General features: G+C 44.3%; 1 protein-coding gene and 1 long non-coding RNA gene across 3 annotated transcripts in view; one reads left to right on the top strand and one right to left on the bottom strand.

Moving 5' to 3' along the window:
* SQLE (squalene epoxidase) overlaps window positions 1–7,372 on the bottom strand; it is a 30,343-nt gene extending 22,971 nt beyond the window's left edge. The window contains exons 1-2 of one of the 2 annotated variants that reach the window (XM_005662853.4): window positions 6,199–7,372; window positions 276–528 (exon numbers count right to left, since the gene is read on the bottom strand). In XM_005662853.4, coding sequence (XP_005662910.1) covers window positions 276–528; window positions 6,199–6,489 — 544 coding nt within the window. In that variant the 5' untranslated portion in view covers window positions 6,490–7,372. 2 annotated transcript variants of the gene reach the window in all.
* Window positions 7,373–7,520: 148 nt separating this feature from the next.
* Window positions 7,521–12,405, top strand: LOC146403681 (uncharacterized). The gene is made up of 3 exons (XR_014843374.1): window positions 7,521–7,617; window positions 7,774–7,883; window positions 12,260–12,405. It is a non-coding gene; the product is annotated as an uncharacterized LOC146403681 (long non-coding RNA).
* The last annotated feature ends 33 nt before the right edge of the window (window positions 12,406–12,438 follow it).

Below are 12,438 nucleotides of genomic sequence, written 5' to 3' on the forward strand. Positions count from 1 at the left end.
TGCCACAACAGGAACTCCCCAGTCTTTAACTCTAACCATTAGAACTTCTTAGCCACTTCATAATATCTCACTAAGGTTACTTCTTATCTCCTCATGCTACTAAATGCTTATTTCCTCTTTTGCTCTCATTTGCATGCAAATTTGTCGGTAAGGGAGTACAGTAACTTTTATATATGAAAATAAAATGGAATAACCCTTTTACCAGTTATAGGACAGTCTAAAGTGTAGAGTGTTTGCTTACACCATGCGACTCCTAAGAATCACCAGAAACTTACCTTCAAGACCAAGGTCTTTAAGGACATGACAACCGCCTGGCTGCAAATATTCTCCGAGTATCCTGTCAGGCTCTTTTAAATCTCTCTCAATTACTGTCACCTTTCTCCCATCTCTGGACAGCACCGCCGCCAAAGCAGAGCCAAGTACACCAGATCCCACGATGATAATTTCTGGATCATTCTGAGAAGATATCAATGGAGAGGCAGCTGCTCCTACTAAGGTTGTTTCTGAAATATTGGATCCCTTTTTGCCCTGTTTAAAAAAAAAAAAAAAAAAAGGTGAATTATGTAGCCATATCTGTAATCTAAATCATACTACCATATAGACAAACTGGACTCTTACATCTTAGGTTAAAAACTACACCCTAGGAGTTCCCGTCATGGCACAATGGTTAACGAATCCGACTAGGAACCATGAGGTTGTGGGTTCGATCCCTGGCCTTGCTCAGTGGGTTAAGGATCCGGCATTGCCATGAGCTGTGGTGTAGGTCGCAGATGTGGCTTGGATCCCACATTGCTGTGACTGTGGCATAGGCCGGTGGCTACAGCTCCAATTCGACCCCTAGCTTGGGAATCTCCATATGCCAAGGGAAGCGGCCCTAGAAAAGGCAAAAAGACCAAAAAAAAAAAAAAAAACACCCTAAACATTATCGAACCAGATGAACTGTTAGATTTTTGTTTGTTTCTTTTTGTTTTTTGGCTGCGCATGCAGAAGTTCCTGGGCCAGGAATTGAACCTGTGCCACAGCAGTGACAATGCTGGATCCTTAACTGCTAGGACCACCAGAGAACTCCCTGAACTTTTACGTTTTTAAATCCAGATCATATATTAAAAAAAAAAAATGATATCAAAATATTGGTACAACAAAAATGTATAATAATATCCCAATAAAATTAAATAATTAAATAATCATCCAGATGTATTTAGAAATCCACAGTAGGCCAAATACAAAAAAATGTTTACGAGGGGCTTCAAGGACTTACAGGGAACATTCTATCATTACTCAAGCCTTCAACTACATAATGAGCATCTATTGGATGCAAATCACGTATAACTTCTGATAGGACTTCACGTTGCAAACTATTCAGCACCTTTTAGATATTTCCTCTATTCACCTCTATTTTCTCCCTCTGGATTTTCATCTGAAAAATCTCTCTTAATCTAAAATCACTGTTATAATAACAAAAAGACTGTCAAATCCTGGCTATTGACCTATTAGTTGAGATTTAAATTAAAATACCAGAAGAATAACTCATTCTGTTCCTTGGGAATTCTACCTGTTCACAATTTTGGTTGTTAACACCTAAGGACACATTTCACTCATCCCTTCCCTTTTCCCCCCATCCAGATACACTTAAGAGAGCCCGGTCAAACAAGTGGTCCTCCAGTTGAGGAATAAGGACAAACATTAAACTTCTCACCAGTTGAGCTGAGAGTAAAAACCTTAACTTTGATTATAAGACAATGAAAAAGCCCGGTTTAGAGAGATTTTCTGCCCATTGGGAATAACAGTGCCTAGGATTTTTTTTAGGAATAATTCAATGCTGTAATAAGAATTTTTTTTCTTGGTATGTGGATTCACAAATATGAATTGTAACAAACCATCTTCCTTTGGTTCTCTGACCTTAATGATTAAGATAGGACTAAATGCTATTCTGAAGGGGTTTCTTCGTTTTTGGTTTGTTTGTTTTGTTTTTTTGCTTTTTTAGGGCCACATCCATGGCATGTGGAGGTCCTAGGCTAGGGTCGAATGGGAACTCTACCTGCTGGACACAGCCACACCGGATCCTTAGTCCCCTGAGCGAGGCCAGGAATCGAACCTGTAACCTCATGGCTCCTAGTCAGATTGTTTCCACTGTGCCAGGAACTCATGAAGGAGTTTTAATAAAAGACTTCAGGCAAAAAGGCAGGAGATAAAATCTAAAATCCTTTAGAATCTTAATTCTCTGTGGAATCTAAGATACATCCAGATTGCATAACGGATTGGAGCCAGGTCCATTCTGCTTCTTATTTCTCCTAGAGAAATTACCTTTTAACAATAGAGTCTACTCTTCCTAACAATATTTTTTTCTTTTCTTTCTTTCTTTCTTTCTTTTTTTTTTTTGCCACAACATGCAACAGCTTGATGTAGGATCTCAGTTCTCAGACCAAGGATTGAACCCAGGCCACAGCTGTGGAAGCGCCAAGTCCTAACACTAGACCACTAGGGAACTCCCTCTAACAGTATTCCTTAATGGCCAGAATGGACTATATTTTAATTATTGTCCTGGGTGCAAGATAAGCCCCTGTTGGGAGTTCCCGTCGTGGCTCAGCAGAAATGAATCCGACTAGGAACCATGAGATTTGGGGTTCGATCCCTGGCCTCGCTCAGTGGGTTAAGGATCCAGCATTGCTGTGAGCTGTGGTGTAGGTTGCAGACATGGCTCAGATCTGGTGTTGCTGTGGCTGTGGTGTAGCCAGGCAGCTGCAGCTCCAATTCTGACCCCTAGCCTGGGAACCTCCATATGCTGCGGGTGCGGCCCTAAAAAAAAAAAAAAAAAAAAAAGGTACGCCCTTTTTGTCATCTTAGCCACTTTTTATTCATTTTTCTTCCTAATTTTTGCTGAATACACACATGCACCATCCTGGAAAGGGAACTCTGGAGCAAGTTACATCTTTCAGAGCCTGACCAGAAGATGAAGAGCTAACGGGAACTTGGTGCTCAACAGTCTATGAATCCCGGGTATTTAGGAAATAAGCAGAGGCATTCACAAAGCAGAGCCTATACTGACTGCTGGTAATCCAATTTGCTACTCCCAAACTTCTCTACTCAACGTAGTGGCATTCCAGCCACCTGGGCTAGTGCTCAGCGACCCTGAGGGACACTATCTCAGGCAACACCACCAAATATTTCAAATTGAAAACCAAAGATTCCCTCTTCCTCCTTCCCCGTTCTTCCAACCCACACCCACCCTACCCCTGAATTCAACACTACTCCAAAGCTTCCTGACAGATGGCGACTACCTTTAGAGTAATATTAATAGCCACTATTTATTAGACAGTCATGAAGCAGGCATTTTGCAGACATTAAATCATTCAGTTCCCTAACTACCAGCAAGGCTAGTCCGTGCCCATCTACTAGAAGAGGTAACTGATCCTTACAGAAACTAAGCAATTTGCCAAAGATCTCACAGCCCAGAACTAGTGAAGCAAAAACTTTGACATCAAGCCCTCTCTTCTGAAAACCATGCTAATCCGTATGGCAGATATAGACAAAGCCTGTGGATCCAGAACCCTCAAAGAGTGAATTACGTTGCAGGCCACACTGTCACCACTGTCCCTTACTTGGCCTCCTGCTGTAGTCCCTTACCCATACTCCTGCTTCCTCTCTTGTACTTCAATCCATTCTGCACGCAGCAACTGGAATGCTCTCTTTAAAAAAGTAAAAGTCGGAGTTCCCATCGTGGCGCAGTGGTTAACGAATCCGACTAGGAACCATGAGGTTGCGGGTTCGGTCCCTGCCCTTGCTCAGTGGGTTAACAATCCGGCGTTGCCGTGAGCTGTGGTGTAGGTTGCACAGACGTGGCTCGGATCCTGCATTGCTGTGGCTCTGGTGTAGGCCGGCAGCTACAGCTCCGATTCAACCCCTAGCCTGGGAACCTCCATATGCCGAGGGAGCGGCCCAAGAAATAGCAACAACAACAACAAAAGACAAAAAAAAAAAAAAAAAAGTAAAAGTCATGGTGGAAGATGGCATAAGAAAGGGAATGTATATTATATGTATGACTGGGTCACTTTGCTGTACAATAGAAATGGCACGACATTGTAAGTCAATTCTACTTCAATAAAACTTTAAAAAAAATTTTTTTTAAAAGTAAAAATCACTGTTCTCTAAGGAAGATACACAGATGGTCACAGGCACATGAAAAAATGCTCAACATCACTGATTATAAGAGAAATGCAAATCAAAACTACCATGAGATACCACCTCACACCAGTCAGAATGGCCATCATTAATAAATCCACAAATAACAAGTGCTGGAGGGGCTGTGGAGAAAAGGGAACCCTCCTGCACTGCTGGTGGGAATGTCAACTGGTACAGCCACTATGGAGAACAGTTTGGAGATACCTTAGAAATCTATACATAGAACTTCCATATGACTCCGCAATCCCACTCTTGGGCATCTATCCGGACAAAACTCTACTTAAAAGAGACACATGCACCCGCATGTTCATTGCAGCACTATTCACAATAGCCAGGACATGGAAACAACCCAAATGTCCATCAACAGATGACTGGATTCGGAAGAAGTGGTATATATACACAATGGAATACTACTCAGCCATAAAAAAGAACGACATAATGCCATTTGCAGCAACATGGAAGGAACTAGAGACTCTCATACTGAGTGAAATGAGTCAGAAAGACAAAGACAAATACCATATGATATTACTTATAACTGGAATCTAATATCCAGCACAAATGAACTTTTCCACAGAAAAGAAAATCATGGACTTGGAGAATAGACTTGTGGCTGCCAGGGGAGAGAGGGAGGGAATGGGAGGGATCAGGAGCTTGGGGTTATTAGATACAACTTGGGGTGGATTTACAAGGAGATCCTGCTGAGCAGCATGGAGAACTATGTCTAGATACTTGTATTGCAACAGAACAAAGGGTGGGGGAAAAAAATGTATACATGTAAGATAACTTGGTCTCCATGCTGTACAGTGGGAAAAAATTAAAATAATAAAACAAGGAAAAAAATAAAAATAAAATATAAATAAATAAATAAGTAAAAACCAGGAGTTCCTGATGTGGCTCAGTGGTTAACGAATCTGACTAGGAACCATGAGGTTACGGGTTTGGTCCCTGACCTTGCTCAGTGGGTTAAGGATCCGGCATTGCCGTGAGCTGTGGTGTAGGCTGCAGATGCGGCTCGGATCCGGCGTTGCTGTGGTTGTGGTGTAGGCCGGAGGCTACAGTTCCGATTAGACCCCGAGCCTGGGAACCTCCATATGCCACGGGAGCAGCCCTAAAAGTGGCAAAGAGACAAAATAAAGTAAAATAAAAAGTAAAAATCAAATATTATTACTCCCAGCCTCTTAGGAAAAAGTCTAAATAGCCACGGCCAACAGGCCCTAAATTTCCTGGCCTCAGTGACCTCACCCCTCCCTTCTCCCCCTATTGCCCGCCTCTGCTCCGGTTGCAACTGATCATAATAACTTCACCCGTATTTAAAGACCGGCCTGGAGTTCCCGTTGCGGCACAGTGGTTAACGAATCCGACTAGGAACTGTGAGGTGTGGGTTCGATCCCTGGCCTTGCTCAGTGGGTTAGGGATCCGGCGTTGCTGTGAGCTGTGGTGTAGGTCGCAGGATCCCGCGTTGCGGTGGCTGTGGTGTAGGCTGGTGGCTACAGCTCTGATTAGACCCCTAGCCTGGGAACCTCCATATGCCGCTGGTGAAAAAAAAAAAAGACCGGCCTTTGATTTAGGAACTGGACTGAACTGCAAACATCAACTAGTCACTCACAATGCAATCCTTACCCAAGGATAATAAAACAAACTTTTTTCTTCTCCAATCACAGAAAGTGATTCTGCTCTAGAGATTCCAACATTTCCTTATCTAGGGATTTCCTAGGGATTCAAATATTTCCTTTCACCTCTCATAATCAAATCAACATCCATAATCAAATCGATTTCATTTAGCATGGGCTCCACCAACTGCTAAATGAAACAAAGGTTTTCAATCAAGCCAAAGAGCATCAAAGATGTCGCCAAGGAACAGTCAAGAGCTTAAAACCCTAACTGTATATAAGAAATCACACCAGAGTATCTAACCGACTGCCTTTCGCCCTTTAAATTGCAATATTTACATTTGAGCGACCCCGATCCGGATTTTAACATTAGACCCTCACCCATTCGCCCACTCTGAATTCAACCTACCCTCCTAGACCCAAGCTGCTCTTTCTTTTCTGAACCAGTGGGGGATTTGGCCCAGAAGAAGCCAATTAAAGGCAAGGCTGACAGAATATCCGAGAAGACGGCGAACTGGGAGCCGCTCTGCTGGCGCCCGAGGAGGGCCCCATTCCGGTAGCGACAGCGGTAGGACAGCACCAGCCCCAGCGACAGGAATACCAGCACGCCCAGCAAGAGCTCCTTGTTGGCCAGAGAGACGAAGTCCCCGCATTTCTTATAAAAATAAGTGAAGGTGGCAATGCCGAGAAAGGTCCACATGGTTTAAAGGCTTCTTCGGTGACACCGGGTCAACGGTGAGATCCTCTTTTTTTTTTTTCCTGGTTAAAGTTTTGGTGCTTAGATGTTCTCCCCAAAATGTGTTGTCCAAAAAAAGCGCGGGGAACCGGCCAAAGTCCAATAAACACAGTCACAGGATTACAATTCAAATCAGACTAATTTACAAAATCATTAAAAAAGTAAAAAGTACTTGAAGAGGAGTAAGTTGTCCCGGATTTAAAAAGCTGTATTTAAAAATCAGCTGCTCCAACAGCTCCCGATCAGGCTCTCCTCTTTTAAGCAATCCGTGTGTTTACTTTTTTTTTTTCTTCTTTTTTTTGAGGAGGGAGGCGGGCCCTAGGGGTTACTGTGGATGAGGTCCTAAATTTTGACGGTGGCCTTTCGTGCTGTAAAATTGCTCTTCTCTCCCACCAGCAGCAGATGCCCTTTCAGAAGAGGAACAGGGTGACAAGTATCTTGCGCTGGGAAAAACGCGGCCGCGCCACCTCCGACAGCGACGGTCCAGCCTGGGCGGAAAGCGCGAGGGCTGCCGGCGGCGCGGAGTGAGTACCTCTCTTCCCTGGGACCGCCAAGCTCGGGGGAACCGCAGGTCTGCTTTCTCCCACCAAAGACGACCTCGGACTCGAGACTGCAGCTCCGGCGCTGGGAAGCGCAGCCCCCACCTCGAGACCTCCACCAGCCCCGGAACCTTCCAGCCGCCGAACGGCAGTTTCCAGAGCGCTCCCCTCAAAAGGCGGCGGCGGCCCCCCACGGCCTCCTCACCAGCATCCCTCGCGGACCGCAGCTGTCCTCCCAGCGCTGCGCCCCAGCGGTAACCAGAATAACCGCCTGGTGCCCTTGATGGTTACCGGACTCAGAGCGCCTTAGAGGCGGCTGGGCTCCGCCCTGGCTAGGGACCGGAGGGGGCCCCGCCCACCGTCACCGCCCATCGCTGTGGCCAGCCAATGAGGACGCGCACCTCGCGGTAGGCCGAGATGGCGCTATGCCGCGTTTGGCCAATCGCAGGCGGCACGGCCCCCGCTGTGATGCCCGGACAGGCGCTAGAACTACGTTGCGTGGTGTGAGGTGGGAAGGCGTGCGAATGGATCCTGCTGTCCGAGTGGGAGGGTGGTAAGGTGCATGGCTGGCTCCGGAGGGAGTGGGAGTGGAGTAGGTTATACCCCGAGTCTCGTGGCCCCAGCCGCTGGGAGGTGGAGGTGGTTCCGAGGAAACCCCTGCCGGGAGGTCCGCCACCCTCTGTCTAAACATCTCCATTCATTCCGCGAGGTTTTGTGGACCGCTTACTACGTGCCAGGCCCAGGTTTCACAGAGATGAAGTAGGCCAGCCTTTCTGTCCTGTGCCAGCTGTGTATAGGTGATGGTAGAAGGAGCTACAGGTGCGTGGATAAGATGACATTCAAGCTGAATCTGGAAGAAGGAGTAGGCGGGTGTTTGCCGGAGAAAGAAAGGAGAGGATGTGCCAGGTGTTCGCTTAAATCACCCCAAATTGTCAGGCATCTGTGAACGTGTTAATGTGCTAGGGCTAGAGGTCCACTGATGCATTAGCCTCTGTTCTCTCAAGATCAGAAATGGGGAGAGGGGTGCAGAGCAAAGAAGTAAACTAAACCGAGGTGTGTCATAAGTGCCCTGGGTAGGTATTTCCTGTCGTGACTCAGTGGAAACCAATCTAAGATCTGGCACCTGTAACTCTGATTTGACCCCTAGCCTGGGAACCTCCATATGCTGCATATGCTTGCCTCTGAGCAAGTTACATGAATTGCTCCAGGACAAGCATTCCAGAAGAAACAGTAAAAGTGTGTAAGAGTCTCAGGATGAGAGGTGGATCCTCCTTATTACGAAAAGATGAACCGTCCTAAAATTTATTGAGGCCTAAGACCCGTGCCTTTGCTACCTTATTGTAACCCTGGCCTGCCTATTTGAAACTCTAAGACTAATGTACGAATCCCTTCTGCCATTTGGAGCACAGCTGAATTGTCACCTCTTCTACCAAGTCTCCATTGACTCCTACCAAGTCACATAGTAATTTATTCATACCTTACTGTCCCAATCTCTGACTAAACATTAATGGTTATTACTCCACTGGTTCCTATGTTCTGCCAGAGAAGGATCTGTGTCTGATAAATCAGTCACCCACAGCATCTAGCACAACGTTCTGTATTTAATTCATCCTCCATAAGGATTAAATGAATGAATGATGAACGACAATGGTGTAGTGGGAAGACCAGGTGATTGGAATCAGGAGACCTAGATTCTGGCTGCCACGAACCAGCTTAATGACCTTGGACAAGTCAAAAGTCAGGCAACTTCTGGAGGGAGAGTTAACAATGTCTTCATGAAATCTAAAGTTCCTTGCACTCCTGTACCAGAGAGTTTCTTGAGTTTATGGAAGGGTGACACTTGTTATCATTTTTCACCCCCAATATTGTTTTATCTGCTAATGAAATAATTATGTGTCAAAACACTTTTACAGGCATCATTCATACTCAAAACCACCTTAATTTTCAAAATAACAAATATGAAACTCTTTTTGTCTTTTTGCCTTTTCTAGGGCTGCTCCCATGGTATATGGAGATTCCCAGGCTAGGGGTCTAATTGGAGCTATAGCTGCTGGCCACAGGAACACGGGATCTGAGCCGTGTCTGCAACCTACACCATAGCTCACGGCAACGCCGGATCCTTAACCCACTGAGCAAGGTCAGGGATCGAACCCACAACCTCAAGGTTCCTAGTCAGATTCATTAACCACTGTGCCACGACAGGAACTCCAACAAATATGAAACTTAAAGAGGTTAGATGTCTTGGCCAAATCACAGCTTATAAGTGATACAACCAAAAGTTAAACTCCTGGTCTCCAAATCATGTGTTCCCACAATACTCTTAATTATCAATAGCTGCTTTAAACTTTCTTCCATTATAAAACCAAGACTTTGGTTCTTTCCCTGACAACATTTCTCATGGGTATCAGCAAATTCAGCTGTTTGAAATCTACATTGAAAACAACTCAAGAAAAGGAAATCAATTTAATGTGTGGGAAATAGACTTTCTGAAGATAATTCTTCAATAAACTGCTTGTTGGTATCTGTGAGTTCCTATATGCTAAAACGGCAGAAGGCTGGGTCAGCTGACTCTTATAGAAAAGAATACATTATCACCAGAATGATTGTTACTTTTTTTTTTCTTTTTTTTTTTTGTCTTTTTGCCTTTTCTAGGGCCGCTCCTGCAACAAATGGAGATTCCCAGGCTAGGGGTCCAGTTGGAGCCGTAGCCACTGGCCTACACCAGAGCCACAGCAACGCAGGATCTGAGCCACATCTTCAACCTGCACCACAGCTTACGGCAACACCGGATACCCAACTGACTGAGCAAGGCCAGGGATTGAACCTGCAACCTCATGGTTCCTAGTCGGATTCATTAACCACTGCCCCACGACAGGAACTCCCAGAATGATTGTTACTTGATTACCCTGTACTAGAGATTATCATAAGAGGATTTTTTTTTCTTATTATTAAGTAGATAAACTTTTCATCTTCTGAAAAGGCCTTTTCTTCATGTGTTCACCATCCAAGATCCACTTCTGAATTTGTGGCAAAAAGAGAACTTGTGATATCTAGCATTGGGCACGTTCTGAATGCCTGTACTGTCTGTTTAGCCTCACCTGAGGCATGCAGAAGTTCTGGGGCCAGGGATCAAACCCAAGCCACGGCAGTAACAACGCTAGATCCTTAACTCAGTGCACCACCAGGGTACTCCATGCCTGTTCTTTCTGAACCAAATTAAATGCTACATAACCATAATTTCAGTATGTCTGAATCTTGGCCTGGCTGCACTCATTCGAAAACAAAAATTTGTCACTCAAACTCGAAGCAAAGGCAATGAAATAGGACACAAAATCACCCACTTACTGGCAGAAAGAAATTATACCTTCATAATCATGACAAGAGATGTCAGCTTTATGGTATGGGCAGCATTCCAATTTTTTTTTCATATATTAGCTAATTTTATCCTCACAAGCACACTAGCAGGCAGGTACTCTTTTTAGCCCCATTTTACAGACAAGGAAACAGGTACAGTAATAATCACAGTAGCAGAGACTGAATCCAAGCCCAGGAAATCTAATAAGAATGCATTTTTTTTTCTCCTTTATTTAAAGTAAAGATTTGGTTAAGGATCCAGCGTTGCCCTGAGCTGTGGTGTAGGTCGCAGGCAGCTTGGATCCTGCATTGCTGTGGCTGTGGCGTAGGCTGGCAGCTGTAGCTCTGATTCAACTCCCCTAGCCCAGGAATCTCCATATGCCACATGTGCGGCCCTAAAAAATAAATAAATATCCAGTTAACATTTAAAACAAACAAAAGGCACATTTGCTCTTCATTCCATTGCTTAATCATTTCTGTAGTCTCTCTTGTGGTCATTTGGCCCGACCGGCTTAAACTTGTGCCTTTTCAAGTGCTATTCTCAATGCAGGAAATTCTCAATTCAAGTGCTGTTCTCAATGCAGGAAAAACCTTTCCCTTCTTTCTTCTCCTATCCATTCTCCAAGACACAGCTTAATTATCATCTCTTTCTCTTCAAGTTTTCATAACTCCACCACTTTGTCATAGCAGTCCCCAATTTGTATTACAATTACCCACTTATATATACCTTTACTGAGTCAGCTCTTAAAGCAAGGAGTATGTCTTATTCACAGTTGTATACTCAGCAGCTGGTAGATAATAAGCATTTTTCAAGGTATCAAATACAACTTTTCCTTTCTTCATTTTATTCTTTTTGGTGGGGGGTTACCAAACTGAGCAATTTTCTTTTCACTGATGTTGTGATTAGAAACACATTAGATCAAAACTTTTCATGCTCATGTGGAAAGTAACATAATGTCTTTCCTAAAAAGGAAATCTTGGTTACTCCATTTTGCTCCAGTTTTGGGCTGAACTGCCCCCTGAGACCCACTTCCTCTTTCCCTCTTTTCCCAGCAACAATTTGTTTCAGTTAGCCAACCAGGAAGAATGTGCGCCTTGACCTGACCAATGGGAAGGGGACAGGTACATCACCCACATTAGGAATAAATAGGAAGGGTCTTTTCTTCTTTGCACGCACTTTTTGAGCACCTGCGCCCTTCTGCAGAAGTAAAGAGCCTTGTCGAGATCTCCCTGTGTTCATGTGTCTCATTTTTCAACACTGACGATCCAAGCCACGTCCCCAACACTCACCATTCACCTCGTCCCAAAAGACTTAACACCGCTCATTTAATTATTACAAATCCTCTCAGCTCCTAGGTACTCTTTTGCAGATTCTAGTTGCAAGGGATGGAGCCAATGATATTCATTTGGAACTTTGTTTTCATTTTCTTTTTCCCCTTGAACACCACTCATAAAGCCATAATTAGAGTATACATCAATACAATGCAATGTTATAAATATCAGTGTCCACTTTGTGTCAGGCACTGTGGTTAGTGTGGGGAGTAAACACAGAGCGGATTCAGTACCTGTCACTTCAGAGTTTGGGGTTTAGTGAAGAAGACAACAGCAAACAGGTAATTAAAGATGTCATATGTGTCCCCAAAAGGCAAGTACATGTTCTGGAGGGTAAGATAGAAAATAAGCCTAGGGGTCAAGGAAGGTCTAACAGAGGAAGTTACTTTTAAGCTGACGTTTGAACGGTAGAAGTAACCAGGCATAACCTCTAACTGTTAATGGCAATGACCGCACCTTACATTTATTTTCTCCTTTTTCCCACCCGTGTGTTTGTTTTTTCCTCTTAGAAAAACACTAATGGATTAGAGGGTTGGAACTGGCATATGCACGCTATTGAATATGGACTGGATGATCAACGGGGACCTGCTGTATAGCACAGGGAACTACTCAATATTCTGTAATAAACGCCGTGGGAAAAGAACCTGGAAAAAAAGATGTGTGTATAACTGAATTACTTTGTTGTACA

This window comes from Sus scrofa, chromosome 4 (genome assembly GCF_054392235.1).
Source record: "Sus scrofa isolate SSC_HxYL_T2T_F1_AM1 chromosome 4, Sscrofa_HxYL_maternal_Yorkshire_Landrace_v2.0, whole genome shotgun sequence".
Lineage (NCBI taxonomy): Eukaryota > Metazoa > Chordata > Mammalia > Artiodactyla > Suidae > Sus > Sus scrofa.